The sequence below is a fragment of the Pleurodeles waltl genome, chromosome 1_2 (assembly GCF_031143425.1).
Source record: "Pleurodeles waltl isolate 20211129_DDA chromosome 1_2, aPleWal1.hap1.20221129, whole genome shotgun sequence".
NCBI lineage: Eukaryota > Metazoa > Chordata > Amphibia > Caudata > Salamandridae > Pleurodeles > Pleurodeles waltl.
The window spans coordinates 663,819,509-663,840,332 of record NC_090437.1 but is presented as its reverse complement, the minus strand read 5'-3'; the positions used below and the strand labels follow the sequence as shown (position 1 = coordinate 663,840,332).

Genomic DNA, 20,824 nt, shown 5'->3' with positions numbered 1-20,824 from the left:
GGCTTTTTTTTTGTATGTGGGGTGGCCTGTGCCCCCCGCTGCCCTTCAGACCACCACCTCTCTAGGGCTTTGTTTTGACATGCAGGGGGGGACTGCTCGGATCCTTCCCCTTGCACCAGTGACCACCACCTCCCCAGGGCATTTATGTAATATAAAGGGAGGGACCTGTACCCCCACCTCCGCTGCCCACCACCCCCTGGGGCAAAATGCATTTTATTTGTGGGGACCACGCAGCCCCCTGCTGCCCCAGGGAGCACCCCTCCGGGGCAACACTGTATTCTCCATGAGGCTAAGTCCTTGTTGGAGGGGGGGCCGCGTGGCCCCCCCTCTTGGAGCCACAAAGGGCCCTGGGAACCACCACCCTCCAGGGCCGGCTCCTGCTATGTCCCGGAGTGCCCACCCCGGGACACTGCAGCCGAGCCACAGCAAACACCCTGCTGTTTGACAGCAGGACCTTTAAAGCAGATCCCGCTGTCCAACAGCAGAGCTTTCATCTCTGTCCCCTGCACAAAAAATAAATAAATAATATATGTAAAAATAAATAAACAGGGACCATGCCTCGCGGTCCCAGAAAGCCCATAAAAACACACAACCCCCTCATAGCTTAGTGTGAAGGTCACAGACCTTCACACTGAAGCTTTGGGGGTTCGAGTCCAGCTGGACTCATTTCCCTTTTTTTAATTTTTTTATAAAACATATTTTTTTTAAATAATAAATAATTCTTTTATTTAAATTGAACACAAATATCTCATTCTAAGTATATGAAATATTAAAGTCTAAAAAACTCTCTCTCTTTCCCTCTCACTTTCAATCAATTTCTCACAGAAACTTGCCCACCCACTCACAGACCTACTCAGGCACTGCACCCACTTACAGACCCACTGACACCCTCATGCACCCACTCACACACCTGCACACACACTGATACACCCAGTAAAACACTAATGTACAACCTCTCTTAATGTAGACGATCTGACAGCCACTCTCACCCCAGATATATACTCCCACACCTCTTCTCACACCCAGAAAAGCTGCAGCCAACTCCCTCTGTGCACGGCCAAAGTGCTGTGCACATCCTGGTTTTGGGTGCTAGAGGGTGTTGGCCTCAGGGTCTGGCTGCAGGCCAGGTCTTGTGCGCAACCTCCCCTGCGCAGGGGTGAAGGCTGTGCCTGGTGCAAGGTTGGGTGTTTAGAGGGGGTTGGCTTCAGGGCCTGGACAACCACCACAGCGCATGGCCGTGCGCAGCGGTGGTTGGATTAACGTTTGGTAATTAAAATGACTATATATTAAAAATAAAAATAAATAAATTCACTGAAAAACCCAAAGGCTACAGGGACGTTGTAGTTAGGAAATAGAATTTAAAAAACATAGAAATTCACTTAAAAAAAACAAAGGTTACAGGGACATTATAGTTAGGCTCACATTTTAACCATACCAAACCATAGAAATGTATCTGTTATAGTCAGAGTTAGCTCTAGTAACTATAACTTATGCCCTAAGGTAACTATAACGCCCGCCCTTGCCATGCACTGCTAATTACCCCACAAATTATGGTAAGCATGCCATCTTTCATAACATCATTGACAATATCAATATAATATTTGCAGTACATTTTTTGACGAAAAAACTCTGCATGGCGGGTTCTTCTGGGACCCTAGCACCAGAGCTAAAGGGTCAGGGTGACTCTACCCCGGTCCCTTGTCTTTTTTTTTTACACTTTTTTTTGTGGGACTTGGCTCAAGTCCCAAGACGGCCTCCAACACTTCCTAGTTTAAAGTGTTGACAGGCAATCAGAGCTGTGCATTTGCCGTGCACGACCTCTTAATCTTCACAAAGTCTTCGCAACCTCAGATATACACATTTGTTTTCCCCTTAATATCTCAAAAACTACTGAACGTATTTACACCAACTAAGCAAAAGCACAATCTGGGTACCGAAAGCTAGCTTTCTGCCAAATCTGGTGTAATTCCGTCCAATGGCCCGGCTTGTAGCCTTGTTTAAAGGTCATATGAGAATTAACATGGGAAATGCAACTTTTTTGACCCCCCCCCTTTTTCTTGGCCCCCGCTTGACAGATCACCACAAAACTTTCCATACGCAACAAGAATCACCGGGGCACTTTTTTGGGGATAATTTTGTGATGATTTGACAAATGGTGCCAAAGATATAGGCAAGTCAAAAAACACTTTTTCTATGGCAACATGGTCCTAACTGTAACTACCTGGCTAACCACCACTAGGTAATATCCATGTTGTTACTAGAGGTGCCCTCTCAAGTCCAAAGTTAAATCATCAAACTTCTATTCTTTCCCAGAGCTGCAGTTGGTCAAGGGGTTACCAGAGACAGATGAAACCCTTTTATGAAGCTGCAGTTTCACTAGTGGCTACTAGATGTCCCTGCAAAGTCAAATGAAAAAGCAAAGAAATTCATACATCAAGCTGCAGTTGTGTCCCTCAAGTCAAATGCAAATGGCGTGATATTCTTTTGTGAAGGTGCACTTCCAGAAGTCATTTCTAGGTGTTCTTCACAAATCAAATGTACAACCATTGAAATTCTTACATCAAGCCGCAGTTCCACTAGTCAACACTAGGTGTCGTCTAAAGTTGAATACAATAGCTGCATTTGCACTAGCCATTACAAGGTGTCTCTATCAAGTTAGATACAAAAGCAATGAAATTCTTATTTGGAGCTGCAGCTCCACTTACTTGGTGTTCCTCACAAGTCAACTGCAAAAGCATTGAAATATTTTCATGAACCTGCTGTTCCACTTGTTGTTAACAGAAGTCCAGCTCAAGTCAGAAGCAACTGCTTCAAATGACCAGTACCAAGCTGAAGGGGATGTGGCATTCGTATAGAAATTGGTATACACACTTTTGCTGTTTTAATAATTTCTGCTTGTTTTCCATAGGGATAATTATAGCTGTTTCATAATAGTGAGTCAAAAGTACAGATTTCAATACATTTAGTGTTTTTTTTAAAAAGTTTGTGATCACACCCTACTAATTATAGGAACTTTAATTTACTGTTAAGCCAAGCTATTTTTTATTTTGGCTGTTTATAAGGGTATAAGTACTCTTTGATTTGAGAGGAGTGTTTTTTTTTTTTTGCATGCTGATAGTGCTTTTACAGCACTTCAATAGGGTAGATGTGGTTTCACAAGTAGTTATTAGAGGGATCTCCTAAGTCAGATGCAAGTGGTTCAAACGCTAATCACAGTACTGTGGGGTTGTGGCTTCAACCTAAAAATCTGCCTATACACACTACCCTAATAACTTGCACTAAATTTAAGTAGGCTAAACATATATAGTAAAGTTGGTTTATAGTGAGTAAAGAACATTATAACTTACAATAAATGTTTTGAGATTTATGAAAATAGGTGATGTAATCATACAACGGCAGCCACTGGGAACTGCAAGTATCTAACAATTTCTATTTTTGGGGAACTGTTTTTAGGTGCATAAGTACATGTACTGGGGCATGCTGCAGTCACTCAAAATGCAGGCATCCAGTGGCTGGAGTGGGCTGGTCTGTTTATTTATAGCTTCTCCCAGGGTGGGAGGCAGTATAATTTGACCTACATGTCAACATGTCAACAGACCAATGGGAAAAATGTTGATTTGGAGCCCCTACATGTGTATGTGCGTTCTGTATGATACGTTTAGAAAACATGAGACTGGCACGACAGCAAAAGCTGTATTTAGAGGAGTTCTAAACAGGAAATGGGATGCCAAGAGCAATCCTTAACCTTCAACTGGAAAGATTGGAACTGATGTAAAATAATTTGTAAAATTGGAGGAGGGGCCCTGGAGCAATCTGTGAGCTTAAGGGTAATTTCTAAAAATGTAACCAACAGCCCCATATTTGCAGGGGCACAGATTTCGGGATGTTCTACACAGCAGGGTTCCCAATGTTTGGAAAATAGAAAAGGAAGGTGCGGTGATGCCAATTCAGAAAAAACAATACAAGAAATAATTAGCTTTACAGCACAAAAGCAAAGGCTGGATCAGAGGTAGTGCTCAACTGACTGTAAAACAATTTTTACTTGAATACCTTAACACCTGGCATTATATATATTGGCTCCTATTACCATTCAGTACGTGTATGAAGCCGACACGTAGTTGGGAGTTTATTTATATTCTACATTTAGCTCATATGAGAAACTGTAACTGAAACGTGTCATTGTGTGCGAGGGTGAGATGTGGTTTGAGATGTTCTTTTGAACATCACAAATGCAATAGTTTCAGAGGAAAATGGTGATGCAGTTTATGCCGGATACAGGCTAAGTGTATCCAACATAAAGCCTTCCCAGTGAAAGTTTTTTTTTAATTAAACTGGCCCAATCGTTTGCTCATGTGATGAGGGTTCGTATCTTTTGTTCAAAAGTGACAAAACATTAACCATGTTAAAATATGAAGCTGAATATCCATTGCGAATTACAAATATGATCAGCTGTTGCTGTGAAATTATAACAGCGTGAAGGGCGATTCTACCATGTCCAATTAATATGACGAGCCTTTCCTGGAGAATGCGTTCACACAGAAGAAGTACGTTATTACCGTAGTTTAAACACGTGCCCCAAAATATGTCGATGAAAAGCAAAGGATATTTCTGAAAAAAATCTGCATTAAAATATTAAAATATTAAAAAAAGATAAAGACATTTGATGTGGTAACATGCTTTGTATTTATTCAATGACACAAACCAAATTTCCATATTAAAACAGGACTATACATAATGCAGTTAGAATTTCAAACAACCTTTTTTTTGCAATACTTCACCTAATAGATCGATACATCATAAAATCAATGGTGGTGCATCTGGGGAATTTGCCAATCGAGCTCTCCTCAACTGGAGTATACACTTTAATTTGTCTCATGTGAGTGTCTCTTCCATTCTGGTGATTGGCCAAAACTGCAATCTGAATCATAAATGTACGTATGGGCTTCTTATTAGAGTCTGTTAAAGGCACATGAATCCACCCACTCGGTTCCACCAGTTCGAGTTGCTGCAAGAAAAAGTTAACATGCATTAAAAAAAATTGTCACAATCATTAAAACATCCAGTCAATCATAAAAATACCCTCCCCTTCATCCAAGGGCTCTAGCTCTAAAATAATGGCAAGAACACAATCGTGGACAAGTCAAGTAACAATTTATGGGCTTGGAAGTGTTTGCTTACAAAAGAATATCCTTTTGCTACTAACTACTTAAGGTAAAGCCTCTCACCTACTGTTACTCATGTTCCACCCATACTAATGAGCCAAGAAGGTTTCTAATAAGAAATTAATTTGTACCACTAGCCATGGCACTCAAGATATCAGTTATGTAAATGATCATACACTTCTTTTAGATTACATTTTCTGTTTCCAGAAGGGGCAGCTTTCGTACAACCATGATGCTATTGTGGCCAACACTGCTTAGATTAAGACACTGAGATTTGTAATCCTAAATAAAAAATGTATATTACCCAATAGGTTTGGGCATTATGGGAGCATGCAGTATTAAAGCAGCATGGGAAATCATTCGGTTTCAATTTACAGTGCTACAATAAACTTTGAGGGTGTTTCTTCAGAATTAACCCTATCTCGCTCAATCACATGCCTCCCGGATCCACACGTCTCACTCACTGGAGCCAATCAACCTATAAGCATTCCTCTAGAAAAATAACACCATGGTCGGATAACTTCACCTGGGGGTAAAACTAAAGTGACTGCCGGAGAGCTTAGACAAGGCCAAGAACTGCCAAGGAGAACAACAGCAAGACAACTGCTTTGCGAGGGACTGTACGTTGTTGCTCCCTACAAAAGAGAAGATCTGCATATACCTATAGCATGCAATATTTGCTCGTTGTGGGAATAATGGTCAGGCCACCTCTGGTGGCAATTCTCTTCAAAAGTCTAAGATGCCAATTTTAAGAACAAAAGCTATGGAAAAGTGTTTGTGTGGAGTAAAAAAATAATCCAGAGATGTAAGGCTTTCTCCATAACTAATGTAGGTGCTATTTTGTAGCATCTTGCAAAACATCCTGAGCTCAGTTTTACCACATCTGCTGCTGAACTACTACCACCCAAACTGTAGCATCTCATATAAGGATGGGTATTGGGGAGGGGGAACCGATTGTTTATGAAAGTACCTGCCTCAGTAAAAAATAAAGGAATTAATTAATGTATTTTAAAAATGACATGACCAAGTAGGTGAGAGGCCACGCTGGCGGGACATTGTGGAGCTGCTGATTATTGTTAGTTGGAGGGGTACAGAAATTACTTCTATCCAACCATCAGACCACGCATATACCAGATTAAACATTAAAGATAAAGGTGAAAATGAGATTATACTAGCCCTAGAGAACTCCAATTCAAACACAGATTTTGACTGGCAATTTAATGTCTAATATCCAGCAGTTCTCACCCCCTTTGGTCCAAACCATTGGTAGTAGAATTTATTTAGTGACTGTCTTAGTGTGGTGAGAGGTCCCATTAGGAACTGCATACATTATTGAAACCTTGATCATGAAAGGCTTAACAGGTCATTTTATTAGTTGAGGGATTTTCCCTGAGTACAGTACAACAAAATGTTATGGAAACCCTGGAAGATGACACCTATGAACATTTAGTTAAAACCCCTTCGAAAAGGCATCAATTGGACTTGGTATTGAACCTGGACCAACCGCTTATATTGAATATTTCTCTCTACTATCCTAGTCCAACTCTTGTTTTAATTCATTAACATTGTCACTATCAACTGATACTGCCACATAACGTCAGTGACTTGGGTCATTAATGTAGTACAGCTTCATTACAGGGAGAGAAACTATGGGACCGACTAAAATTGCAGTAGCACTGATGGACTGAGCAGAGATAGGGCGACACCCAATATCTTTTATAGCTTTAGATGCCACGAAAGCGTCTGACTGGGAGGAGTGGCCATTTCCGTGGTCAGCTATGTAGCACCTTGGCTTTCTAACAAAAGTAAGTGGATACATGAAACACATCAGGCTCTGGGAACAGTTGTTACTGTTTATGGCCACTCTTAAGCTACATTTAAAACTGCCTGTGGTACTTGGAAAGGGTGTCCACATTCTTCCTATATTTATGCTCTGTATATGGAACCCTTTAATGGCACCTCATTTTAGTCAACCAACTAGCCCATGAGTAATATTTCGTATAGCAGAAATCAAGGTCTTACACTGTGCCAAAAATGTTTTGATAATCACTTCTGACCCCGAACGAGTCATGTTACCCACTGAGTTGAAAGCTATCTGGCTCAATTTATGGCTATAAATTAAATAAGGAAAAAGCAAGATTCTGAACTTTAGCCAAATGTTCCCAAATGAAGTACCAAAACTGAAATATCTGGATATTTGGCTAACCACTAAATATGATATTTTGTGATCAGCACATTATACATCTGTACTCAAGGAAACTACGTAGCTACTTAACAACAGGGAACAACTTTGTGTGACTGTTAATATTCAGTAATTTGATAAAGAAAAGTGTGGTTGCTAAAACATTGTTTTGAGCCTTCCCAGTCTACTTACCATTATCCTTTTTTTTCTGAAATTAGATGAATCTAGCTCCTTTTCACAGGGAAATTAAAGACCTAGGCTTGATCTTCAGTCTGCAACTCCCTCTCAATGTTCAATTTTACCACTGGGCGGTATTCTCCACTATTTCCATTTTGTCGGGTGGGAGAGGATTATTTTGTGGCACCCCTTCATTATTCCTATTTTGGATTCTCAACCCCAAAATACACCAGATGATGTGAAAATTACATTTATTTTGGCATTATGCAAATTATAGCATGATGTCTGCATCTGTGTTAGGGCTCTGCCAAAACTATATGGTAATCTACTGTTATGGCATAACTTCCATTTACTAGAGAGGTTTCAGTTCAATAATTCATTTCTGTAGCTTAATGTTAAATCCTCACGCCAGATTAGTCCATGAGACATTACAGCCCATCTCAGAATTAGAGTTTAATACTCTTACAGCGGGTACTGAAATAGTTAGCTTGGCTAGGAGAAGAGATTAGCCAATAAATGTTTACTGATTCTATAGCTATGGGCTATTCAGCAGCATCCATAGCTGAAATGAGTATACAATATTATTGTAACTTATTTGATTTTATATTACTAAAATTGTTACGCGGAGGCCTGATCTAAGAGCCATATGCCCCAGGTGTCAGCTTCCAGAAGCTGATTGTGTACGTTTGCTAGCTGCCCTGCAATAAGGCTTTTTTGTGATTCTCTTTTCTTTAAAATCACTATGCCAGTTGATCACCCTATGAAATATAATTCACTCAACTACCATATGATGGGAACAGCCTGTGAGTTTAAAGAGGTTTTTCAGTTGATACCACTACTACAGCTTGCCTGCTACTAGAAGGACTCTATAACTTTCCAGACATTAATAACTGGGTTTAAGACGTTCTTGAGATATTGCATTTTGAAGACTGGATGTATGCTTCAAGAACTAAGAAATAGAAGTGAGTTTGGGGAAGTTTTATAGAAAGTGGTTTGTTAATAGGAGAAAGGAATAATTTGTTTTACTACTTGGGAAGGATACAAATGAGGGTAATGAGCAGATAATACAATTTTGTGGGATTTAAAGGATAAACGAGCAACTTAAGAAGGGCTATTTTATCTTTTGTATTTTATGCTACGTAATAAAAATAAAATTTAAAAAGGTTCTGAAGAGTCCATGACTATTAGGAAATAGGCTTTGGTTATCCATGAAGGTTTCCATCACATGTTATAGCTTGGAACTTTGCCAGCTTGTCAGAAGCGGAACAGATTTAACTTTTTTATGACTAACAAAGACATATTTGAAAATCTAACTATAGCTATAATACATAAGGACGCCCTACTTCTCAAAAAAGTAATACATGGTTTACAGATGAAGTAAGTTGTGAGAAGGAAATTGGGCAGAGGATGGAGCAGAGTAAATCATGACTGAGGAGGATAAAGCTGGCTGCAGAATAATGCAACATGGATGTGGAAGATAAGTGTTAGTGCAAAGATAAAGTTCCATTACTCACTGATTAAGAATGTAAATAATGGCACTTCTGGCCTCTTTAAATTGATTACAGACATTTCTTCCCAACAGCACATAAAAACCAAATTCCTCGCCTCTAATCAAGTGACTCACTACTTTTTTCATACTAGGATTGAAACAATCGGACCCACATTCTGTGTTATTTCAATGGCCTGAATGTTTTGTTGACCTTCAGTCTTTAAAGCATAACTAGATTTTAGGGTTCAGTGTGAAAACGGTGACATTGCTTCTGGTGACGCTGATGCAGTCTCTCTCTTCCCTAAATACTTAGCTTACAGCTACAAAGAAGGCTTGGCATACACTGTCAAGGGCACTCTCAAGCTTTTTAAGGAAGGAGTAATGCCCACGGACCACAAAGCATACAATGCTCATGTTACTTTAAAAGAATCCTACCTTGTCTTCCACACAGCTACTATGTTTTTAGAAAATCTTTAAGGCCTAGGCAAAGTGGCGACTTTGCCCAGGGACCCCATCTTCCAAGAGGCTCCTGGGAAAGTGAACTTTCTCTCTGTCTCACGTCTGTCTATTTCTGTATGTAAATCTTTCTCCACTCTGCCTACATGCATCTCGATGTCTATGATCATCTTAAGGATTTTTGAGGTCCTGGTCAAGGCATATTTCTTTTTGTTTTTATCAATGAATTTTATCAGTTGTAACTTACTGGCAAGAGAAATAGTTAGCATTTTCATATTTACACAGGCCCAGCAAATTTAAACAGTTTGACCCCATTTCTGCAGGTTTGCTTGGCATCATGTGGGCTTGCATTACCAGAAAATGGGTAATACAATTCAAAGGTGTTCCCAGAAGGGGTCCCCAAAATACATCTTTCCAGGGGCCAAAAACAATTCTTAAGATAACACTGTAGGATCCTAGGTTACATACACCTATTTTCAGCAATGTAATGGAAGTCTGTCAGCAGCTTCTAAAACATAGAAATAACTGACTCAAATCACCTGGGGAATGGTGGAGAAGAGGGAAGCAGATGGTTTGAGACAGAGCAGATAGGTTCTGCTTATTTTTCCTGAATCTGAAGTCATGCTCTTCTTGCACAACGGCAGGTGGCAAATTCCAGAGTCTAGAAGCCAAAAAACGAGATGCTTTGACCAAAAAAATCTCAGATAAGAGAATCTTGAGACATCCAAAATGGTGATGTTTCACAACTTCAGTTTTGTGGTCCAGGGACTGAAAAGCAGCTGCCACGAAAATCTGTGTGTGTGTTGCAGTGCAATCAGAAATCTATCCAGGCCTCCACAGGCAGCCAGTGTGGTTATGCTATTCAATGCTCCACTGCTGTGATTAAGCGGTTTCAAATAAAAAATATCTTGAATTTGTTGGAGCACTAGGCAGACAAACACAAAACGAGTTGGTGAAACAGTAGTGAGACAACGATTGCACTTAAGGACGTTTTGAGATGAAAATACAGGAAAGGTATGGGATTTCCCAGTAGGCAGTGGTAGTTGCAGGATTTAAATATCTAGTTTAAACAGGCCTTCGAGTAGATGTTGCCATGAAGCTAGGCATCAGAAACTGAAGGCTAAATGAGTTAGGCCATAGGAATAGCATATCCATTGGCTGTGGGAGGTCAAAGTGAATTATTCTGTATTTAGTGCATTAAAGTTGAGGACAGACTTATGTTTGCCTGATTTAGTTCCTTTAGGTTCCTGGTGTGTTACTATAAGGTCATACAACCTAAACATCTAGTATTTAAGCTGGAAACACTGCATGATTCCTTTTAGAAGAACATATGGTGATAAACATGAAATATTCTGGCATCAGTCCATGCTCAGGGGTGAAGTTTGCATTGTTCAACATAAAGGATCAACTTTTGTGGGGTAGAGACAGTGAGCTGCCAACTGGTATTTGTACCAGCTGCTTGCATTTGATACTGTAGACTACTCTCTTGCAGCAAGGTAGTAGGAATGTCTAACTACCAAGGCAGGATATGGTCGCTCCTACGGGGCAAAAAACAATTGGTTAAAGTGGGTCAGTGCTTTCATAGGCCTGGGAGGCAAAGGACTACAATATTCCATAGGGATCTGCCCTTTTCCGTGACACTCTGTAATGTGTAAATAAAGCTGCTGAGGAGCCCTTTAAAGGAGCATCATACAGAGTTCTAAACTAATACTGACAATACCAAACTATGTCGCAGATGAGGAGGGGAGAAGGGAAGCCATCCAAGAATGAATAATGCATATTTGTCATGGTGACCATAAAAGGCAGAAAGAAATTCTGTGTTGGGTCAAATACACCAACTCCAACACCACTCCACTGGCTTCCTCTGAGTCCTGTGCACGGACACCTTATTCCACAAAAAAAGCTTCTGTAGTTCGACTATAAATTCTTACTAATATAACAAAGTTGTTGAGGAGCTACTTTTCATCTTTCACTGCGAAATAGCAGCAGTATTTAAAGGTATGACATGTAAAAAAGTAAAGTTAAACAAGTCCTTACAGTGACTAGTACCACTCAAAACATTTTTCACTGTAGCAAGGCTGGCTGTTCCATAGGAAAACACAAGAATGCAATATTAAATACTAGCACTGTATCACAGAAATGGGACTAGCGAGAAAAATAATAAAAAAACTATTTGTAATAGTTATTAAAAATCCAATTAAATGGTGTAGTCAGATTTGTTCTAAATATTACACAAAAGTAATTTTTAGAAAGTTACATTTTGCCCTCCCTGAAGTCCCTGGAAGCCAAATCTGCATTTTACTCTCCCACTTCAACAGGCCAGTAATTAGAATTCAAACAGACATGAACCAATAGGCTGACCTGAATGGGAAGAGATGACCCATCTGAAAAGACTGTGCGGGGTGCTGGTAGCATGCTTTTTGACATTACAATATCAGGTCCTGCTTGAAGGTCACATCCTGCTTGACAGGTTTGCATGTTTTATTTTTACAGGACACTTGGGGCACATTTCTAAGAGTAGTCTCCCGTCACAGACAAATTTTATCTGACACTTAGGCAGGGCTCCTCTTTTGCCACCCTAGCCAGTCAGGTCGCAATCAGAATGGGCCTCTTTTTGACAGTACAGTGCCATAGTGTGTTTGAGAGATCTGCTGGGTTTACATATACCACTTGCGGTGCACTTCAAAGGATGGAATACAATTCTTGCGTATCCAATTTCAGGTAGCTGAAAACTCAGCTTTTTTTCTTCCAGGTATCTTTCTCAGAGGTTGTAAGGGTTCAGGGATAGCCTAAAAGTGGATTTTGGACTAGAGGACACTGGGATTTCTAAAGGACACTCCCCTCACCCAGAGAACCTTTACCCTATTGGTTAAGGCATCCACAGAGGCCATATTCACCACACTAGCTCGTGGCAGGCATAAATGTGGCATCTCTGGGCATCCACTGCAGAACACCCCTGGACTTGTGGAAGATCAGAAAAGGGCTGAGCCTGCTTTCTGAGAAGAGCCTAGAAGTCAGTCCTGGATACAAGCAGAAGAGGGAAGCAAGTTTAAAGAAGTGGACCTCGATGGTCATAAGACAGACCTCCTGTTAAAGCTACAGGTACACAACAAGCTACAAGAAGCCTTTTTCTGCAACTGTCCAGTTGGCGAGTGGCAACTGGACCTGTACTGGATCCTCCCGTTGGCCTCTGCCTCCAACCCTGTGAGTCTCCATGTGCTTACCCTAAGATTCTCTGGAACTTTAGAGTTGTACGGCTTTGGTGGATTGGGACTTAAAGGACTAGATGGTAAAATCTTTGTCCAAGATGATGCTAGTTAGTGTAATTGCGGTCAACCTAAAATTGCACCTAGGCCCTGTTTTACTGCAACCTTTACTATCATTGGCACTATTTTTTACTAAAAGCTTTAAAAATTAATATCTCTGGTTCCCCTTATTGGATATTATGTTTATTTATTTTACTCTAGTTTTGTCATTTGTTTTGGGATTTTATCATTTTGCTTTTAGACTTCATTACTGTTACTGTTTTGTAATGCATAATACACGTTACACATTTCCTCTAAGTTAAGCCTGTCAGATCTGTGCCATAGCTACCAGGGGGGTCAAGTTTAGGATTATTTGGTTCACCATGACAAGAATTGCGGTTATTACCTAATGTGTGTACCTACCACCCCTCAACTAACAGAATTTCCTACAAGTAAGTTATTGCAAAGATTTGAAAAGGAGAGATGACCTATGCCCATCAAAATAGCTTTGCTTGATGAGTGAGCATGGAGTGTAAAAAAATATCACAGCTATTCTCATAGCAGAGAAATATGTGAGGATAACTAAGTGCCATATTCAACTATTCTAAACTAGTGGACTGATGACTCAAAACCTAAGTATGTTCATAAAGCGAATGCTGTTAGCCAAAGAAGTGCACTGAAACTAATAACAGATGTTTTATTGCTGCCTTCCTCAAAAATGCAAATTTTATCAGCCTTGAAAGATTAAACGGATCTGCTAGGATTGGAACCTGTGACCACATTGCTAACCATCCCTGGAGTTGCTGTTATTAGCCCAAGGGCCCCCTGCCCCCCAAAGGGTCAAGCTTCCTTTATAGTAAATCACAAGCATAAAATCATCATCAAATAAGAAATAAAATTGACTTACATTAAAAGTCTACAAATGCATATATAATCGAAAAAAGATTTGGAAAACACATGTTCAGGAGCACTTTATTTCACTAGTTCCTGAACAGGAGAATGTTTTGATATTCACTTTTTAAGCAGACCAGGCATCCTGCTGTATAATCTACCAACATATCCAAATAAGAAGAGGGACAGAAGGGGTAGATGCAGTAACTCAACCATCCACCAATAAGGGGTTTATCCAAATGCAGCAACATCTTACTGATAAATGAAATCCAATAGTGAAGGGTTCAAAAACATCCGAAATGACAACAAACAATAATTCTCTGATGCACATAAGGTTTAACAAAATAGCCTGGCTACCGTACTTAATTTCTTGTTCACTATTTATTCTGGAGAGCAAGTTAAGGACAAACCAAAATGTATTTGTAGCAAAGCATTACACTGCGAGGGACAGAGTTTTAATGAGGTGAGGCTGAGATCCAACAAGGCAAAAACAATTAGGGCCTACAAGTAAATCAGTTTCTGTGAGAATCCCAGCTTCACACAAGCAGTAAGGTACTCCCTCAGAGAAAGCTGCATATGATAACTGAGGGATTACACAAGAAAAAAAGCCTTAAACCAACGGATTTAAATAGAAAACAATTTCACGATTAGAGTAAAACAATGATTAAGCAAATCTAGTGTAGGGACTGAGCGTTAGTTAAAATAAAAAATTGTAATCCTTTGTGCTTTCAAAGTAGTCTTTTGAAGAGATATAATTATCACACTGAACACCTAGCTGTGATTTTCAAATACAGCCAATGGAGGGTAACACTGCTTTCTTTTTTGGCCCTGAACCAAGGCCCCAAATAAACTGCTCAGAATGGGTAATAGAAAAATACTTTCCTTCATAAAACAGAATTAGTTGCATTTATTTGTGACAAATGTTCAAGTTTATAAACAGTAGATGAAAACAAATATAAAAATCTTCAAAACGTATTACAGTTCACTCTGTTCCTTGGACCTTGCACAATCTTCTTCATAGGAAAGTAAATCCACAAGATACCAGCATCTTCTCGAACAGATCCTGGAGGTTGTTAGTCTTTTAAGTAGTAAGAGGGCGGATCCTCTGACAGAGATTTTCAGAGATTCAAAAGGAAGTAGAGTCAAACACCTCAGTGCATATACAGATGGACAGAAATTCTTCCAAGAAGGTGACCTTCAGATCTTGTCACTTCTTCGCTGCACTCTGAATGTAATGTGTGCAGCATTTTATAATGTCTACTCAAGAGTGATTGGTGAAAATCTCTATGGATCCCTGGATTGTTTCTCAGCGCTGATATCTGACCAAACCAATACCATAAATTCAGGTTTCCCAGCTTTGCATGAAGGTGTCGTCTAAGTTTTCCCTCTCATCTATGCCTAGCTCACTCCAAATATAAAATCCTCTCCGCCTTTAGACAGACTCTTTCCAATCTGCAGAGCTGCAATACTTCAAAAGAGGCTAGTTCTGGGGTTTCCTTATTAATTCTGTTGTCAAAATATGTGTGGTGATAGATATAATGCAGTTTGTTGGACCTGAACCTGAAGGGTGTCAAACCTCCCTTCATAGGGTTTGCCAAAATAGAAGGCACTGCAAGCTGGAAGACGTTTGTCTTGGCACATCCTTGCTCAATGGTAGCTGCCTTTGACAGGTGGCTGGACAGGAAGGAAGTTGCAGCATAGGAAGCCTTTTGTTCTGGGAGTCTTTCATCAATGATTGTGAAACACCAATCCCATGCAAGGAAGACTGGTGAGCTGCAGAGAGGCCAGCCAAATGGAGTAGATTGATATCAGTAGACAAACTGTTATTTTCTTAGAAAAGGAGCAAACTTATTAAAGTAATTTCTGAACACACAAAATAACAGCCCATGTTAGATAATGATTTGTATTTTTACCACTTAGTTATATGTTTCATGAACAAATGTCTACTTCTTTCTAACCTAAAGACAAATATAGATAGGCTTCTGAAACTGCACATGTGTACCAAACATGTAAACTGCTACAGCCACACAATGAACACCAATAGCACACTATTACAAGTTGCACTGAAAGGTGACTGTTATGAAGGCCAATTCATTCACTTAAAATCCAAACAAACACTTCACTTTGCATGTCACCACTGAGACTAGTCCTGCAGTACCATATGACTGTTTCATAGCTCATGTGATAATTTGCTCCAGATGCGAGTGACAAAAGCCTGGCTCAAGGTTGACGTGAAATTTGACTTTTAAGCAGGTTGGTGCATACATCGGATTTATAAAAATAGTAAAAGAGGTCAATTATATAGCCAAAGGCTTATCATATGTCTAGGGAAAGCACACACAGTGAGGAGCTATCTGGCAGGTTCTCACCACCCGAGCTCCAACACTTAGCCATCCAGGTACACAAAACATTCACAAAAACATGTCAACAATTCCTGATTTCCTACAATAATGTAAAACTCAAACATAGGGGGGGGCTAGACCCCCCTACTGCAAAACTGAAAAAGGTTTCCAAAAACCTATGCTATTGTTGAATGCAAGAACAACTGGGTAGAATAGAAAATAAGATGGAACAGCTAAAAAATAGTCAGTTTGATCTAAATATTGGTTGTAAAAAGGAGAATAAAAGTTTGCTATGCTTTAGATATGTGCTTTGTTTGCTCTGTTCATATGTACTTTGTTCACAGCAATTGAAAGGATAATTATCGGCCAAGATTCTTACAGGCACTGACAACTACCGTATCACCAGGCTTCCGAATCTAACATAAGCAATGGTTTTAATACTGATGAAGTGCACATTGTGACTGGCGTCACGTTAACTATGCACATAAGTTATAAGAATTTTAAAAATCCTTTGGTCCCTTTTTAAATTTAGGCCCTTTTAAAGAAAAATAGAAGAAGCCTTCTAATCCCTGAGTACAGAGGTTAGGAGGTTTTCTGTTAGTCAAATTTTCTTGTGAATTTTTGTCTCCAGCTTTGAGTGATAGAACTGTTTTTTGTGTGTTTCTAATGTTATGGTGGACAGAAATAGTGCCTGAAGAGGGTCAAAATGTATTGTTGTCTATTGTTCAACAGTTATGTTGTGTCAGTGTTATTGTATTTTTTTCACATTAATGTGTTGTGTACAGGAAGGTCGAGGCGGTGTTAATGTTTGTTGCTTTCATTTGAGAAAAAATTAGCCAATTCTCTGAAGTGGATGACATGTTGCTTTAAGAATATTTTGCCTGGAAGTATGTATGCCATTTAAAAACATTTTAAAATAAATATGTGGTCACACTAATACATGATGTTGCGCTCAATTGCTAAATAGTATCTAATTCAGTCAGTGCATGTATTTCTTTTTTGTACTTACACAGTTGCCTAACCTCACTGATGTAAAATTGGCCCAGTCCCCATTTTTAGACTTACTTTTAGAAAATGGGCATTTTCTTACTTAACCATTCTGTGCCTCTGACTGGCTGTGGAATACACAACTGGGTCAGGACGAAAGTTGGGCTGTTTGTGAATTCACTCTAGACAGTCGCACAAAGGGAGCTGAGGTGAGTCCTGCATATCCTGATGGGTCTTCCTGGGCTAGAGTGGTGGGAAGAGCTAACATTGCACCTGAATAGGGCTGCGCCTCCCCTTACACAAAGCGGTCTCCAAACCCATGGAGTGTGTCTGAGGCCAGGTCAGAAAAGGCAGCGCCTTTGTACACTACAAAGACATTTCTTTTACGTTTGCCTACTTCAATGTAGAAATGGGTATAAGTACTGAACCATTGACCCCACAAAATTAGAACACTTTTGGACTAAAGACATTTTGCCAGGAAGAAAGGCTGGATGCTGTAGGAGGGACTGCCACTCTGCCTGTTGCGTTGTTGTGGAAGCCTGCTTCTGTCCTGGGAGTGAAAGGACTGAACTTTGCTTTCTACATCCTGCCTTCCAAGGATCTCCAAGGGCTTGAACTTAGCTTGCCTCCTGTTAAGAAGTCTCAGGGGCATCAAAGACTTCATCTGCCAGTGCCTAGGCTCTTCTTTTGAGAGTCCTGACTTGCTAAGTGGTGGCAACTCCAGTCCCTGGACCCTTGGAAATGTAAGCTGGTGATCTAAAGGAGAAAATCCACATGCCGATGTGCTGCAGCAGAAAAATCAATGCAGCGCCTGTCCTGCGGCTGGACAACCGATGCAACGCCTGTCTTGTGGCTGCAGAATCGACGTGCCTGTTTCCCCACAGCTCCATTGACACAGCACATCTGGATTTTCCACACATCGTCCCTGGGGGCATCAATTTTTCATTGACCCCACACTGCAGTAAGGAACTGCAGCTGCATCTCCGGAAATCAACGCATCACCTTTCTTGCGAGGCAACAATCAACTCATCACCTCCCCTGCCAGTAAGGAACCATAGCATCGCCTCTTCTGCGTATTAAGGAACCAACACATTCCTTTGCTTTTTGGCACCTCCCCTTCCCTGATATCCGCATTGTCTTTGTTTTTGACGCATCCCGGGTACTTTGTGCTAAAAAGATACAGTCATTGATTCTTATGGATTAAGACTCATTTCAACCTTTAAAAAGTGATATCTTTACTTGTGTATTTTGGATTTTTGTCATTTTGGTCTTCTTCTACTCAGATAAATATTGGCTATTTTTCTAAATTGATATGTAGTACTTCTGTGGTGTTTTCAATCTGTTACTGTGTGGTGTTTTCACTGTGTTTTCAGATAAATATCGGCTATTTTACTAAACTGGTGTGGAGTACTTTTGTGGCCGTTTTCACTGTCTTACTGTGTGGGTGTACAAATACATTACACATTGCCTCTGAGATAAGCCTGACTTCTCGTGCCAAGCTTCCGAGGGGGTGAGCAGAGCTGTGTGGCTCGCTTACCCTGGCTAGAGTGAGGGTCCCTACTTGGTCTGGATACACACCACTACCAACTAGAGATCCCATTTCTAACAGGGTGCAATGGTGCAGCAAAGGAGTAGGCAAAAGAAACTGCTATCCATAGAAAAGGATTCTAGTGCAACAGGAGACCTTAAGAGTGCTTCCCATTCTGTTTGACTTTGTTGGACCTTCAAGAAAGAACATCTCACACAAAGAGAAAACCGTTGTCTCCAGTAGCCTGCAGATTTAGAAACTTTCATCTCAAACATGTCACAAACTAAAACCGATCAATAAATAATAGGAAACTATGACAAACTCACAATCGACTTCAAGATAGTCCCTGGCATTTCTAGGTGTTCATTCCCTAAGAACAATCTGCTTTAAAAGCCCGCAGAGACTTCACATGATATCTTCTATAAGATTGTGAAAATATTTTTTGCAGTGGTTATCAAATATTTATTGATAAATAACACAGGGTGCCAATTTAAGGTCATGGAGTTAGGACTATTCAACCAGTCTTTCACATGTTTATCTTCTATTTCCAATAGAAGATTAGATTGATCGAGAGATGAAATAGGATCCTCCAGCCTCTCATTATTGTCCTAATATAACTTTCTCAGGGAGGAATGCACCTTGGCTTCGTTATAGGCATTAAGTAGTTATGTCTTTGAATAATAAACCACTTGCTCTGCTGTACTAGAAATGTATACAACAGTTAATGATGTCTTGTATATCACTGGAACAAGACACCATGTCATACCAAGCAGAGTTTGTTCATCCAGATCATCATCAGTGTGTACACATATATTTCATATGTTTGTATTATTCTGTCTATGCTTATAGCACCAAAATATTTGATTTAGATCCTTGGAGCCTATCTGATGCCTATAAGTCAACATTTCCAGTGCAGTTATGATACACCCTCAATAGTGAAACAGGCTGTTTTCCAACAGAAATACTTCTACAAACCCAGGGGGTTCTACTGTGCCGAGAGTAAGTTTGACGTTTGTTGGTCGGTTGTGTCCATCTCTAGCACAGGTTAGCCTCCCGTGGTCTCAACTGATCACCTACAGACTTAAAAAATGAGGGGAGGGTTTATGGGGGAGTCATGAAGGGGGGTTTCTATTGGCAGCTAGTGCTATTGGTTCTTTACTCTGCAGACAAATGATAGTCTCTGTATCAGGGTGAGTGTGGGGGTAAATGTGGCTTCTAGACTGCCTCATTTGTGCATCCAATCAGTCTCTCAATCTTTTCTGTTCTTAAACACGTCAAATGATCCCATTAGGGTAATTTTACTGAACATCAAGGGATTTAATCACTCAATTTAAAAAAGAGATTAGTCTACTGTTATAAAATTAGGGATGAAATTATTAAACTACAAGAAACAAGAATTGGTGAAGAGGAAACCTTCAGTATTTGACATAACTGGATTGAAAATTGAAAATGTTCACCAGTGAGCAGGAAGAAAATGAGGTGGTCATACTGAGCTAAAAAACAAATCAGGCATATCCATAATAGCCAGCACATGATATGGAAGGAAGGTATGTCATCACTAAAATACAAAATGACGGCCAGGATCTGTATCTGGTAAGTATCTATGCTCCAAAAGGAGATGTGCCTAATTTCTGGGTAAACCTAAACAAAACCAATTGAGATTCCCTAAAATACAGGGATTATCTTGGAGGGAGACTTCATTCTACAAAGGGATGGAACATTAGAATACCATCATGCAAATACAGAACAGATCCCAAAAGAAACATTTATGTTCCAAGCATAAACTATGTGACATATGGCAAAAACATAGCCTAATGGTAGTAACTTCACCTTTTGCTTACACGCCCTAACACATTCGCAAGGACTTACTATCTGGTGACTAACAATATGCTAATCCTCAATGCTAGACACCCGAAAACTGAATCGATAATTTCAAACCCTGACTGTATCTCCATTGACCTATACATACTTAAGGCAGACTCTGGGACAAAAATTTGGAAAATGAATGTAGAGATAATGACGTCCCAAAAAAATAATTTAAAGAGCAAATTAGCACAACCATACAAAACGTTTTCAAACTAAATGAAGACACAGTTTCGTCAAGTAATATCATTTGGGGCATCATGAAGACAATGCTAGTAGCACATACTAAGGTCTCCACTTTGCTAGATGAATTACAAAACCTTAAATAAGAGTACAGTAAAATCATCAATGAAAGAGCACACATGGGGTGACAAATAAATACAAGAAATTCTGTAAAAGAAACAGGGCCGAAAAAACACCAGCAAACTGAAGCTAAGGAAAGAACACAAAAATTAGAGAAATCAGTGATATAAGAGGATAAATTAAAACACTCACCAATTAT

At 39.9% G+C, this 20,824-nt stretch overlaps 1 protein-coding gene across 4 annotated transcripts in view; it reads right to left on the bottom strand.

Annotated features, from left to right (window-relative positions):
- Positions 1-4,666: 4,666 nt before the first annotated feature.
- The window catches only part of ANAPC10 (anaphase promoting complex subunit 10), a 275,914-nt gene continuing 259,756 nt past the window's right edge, over positions 4,667-20,824 (bottom strand). For 3 of the 4 annotated variants that reach the window (XM_069242599.1, XM_069242600.1, XM_069242601.1), the window contains one exon: positions 4,667-5,005. In XM_069242599.1, the coding sequence (XP_069098700.1) occupies positions 4,775-5,005 (231 nt within the window). In that variant the 3' untranslated portion in view covers positions 4,667-4,774. The remainder of the gene's footprint in view (positions 5,006-20,824) is intronic. The other variant, XM_069242602.1, reaches the window with a different exon arrangement.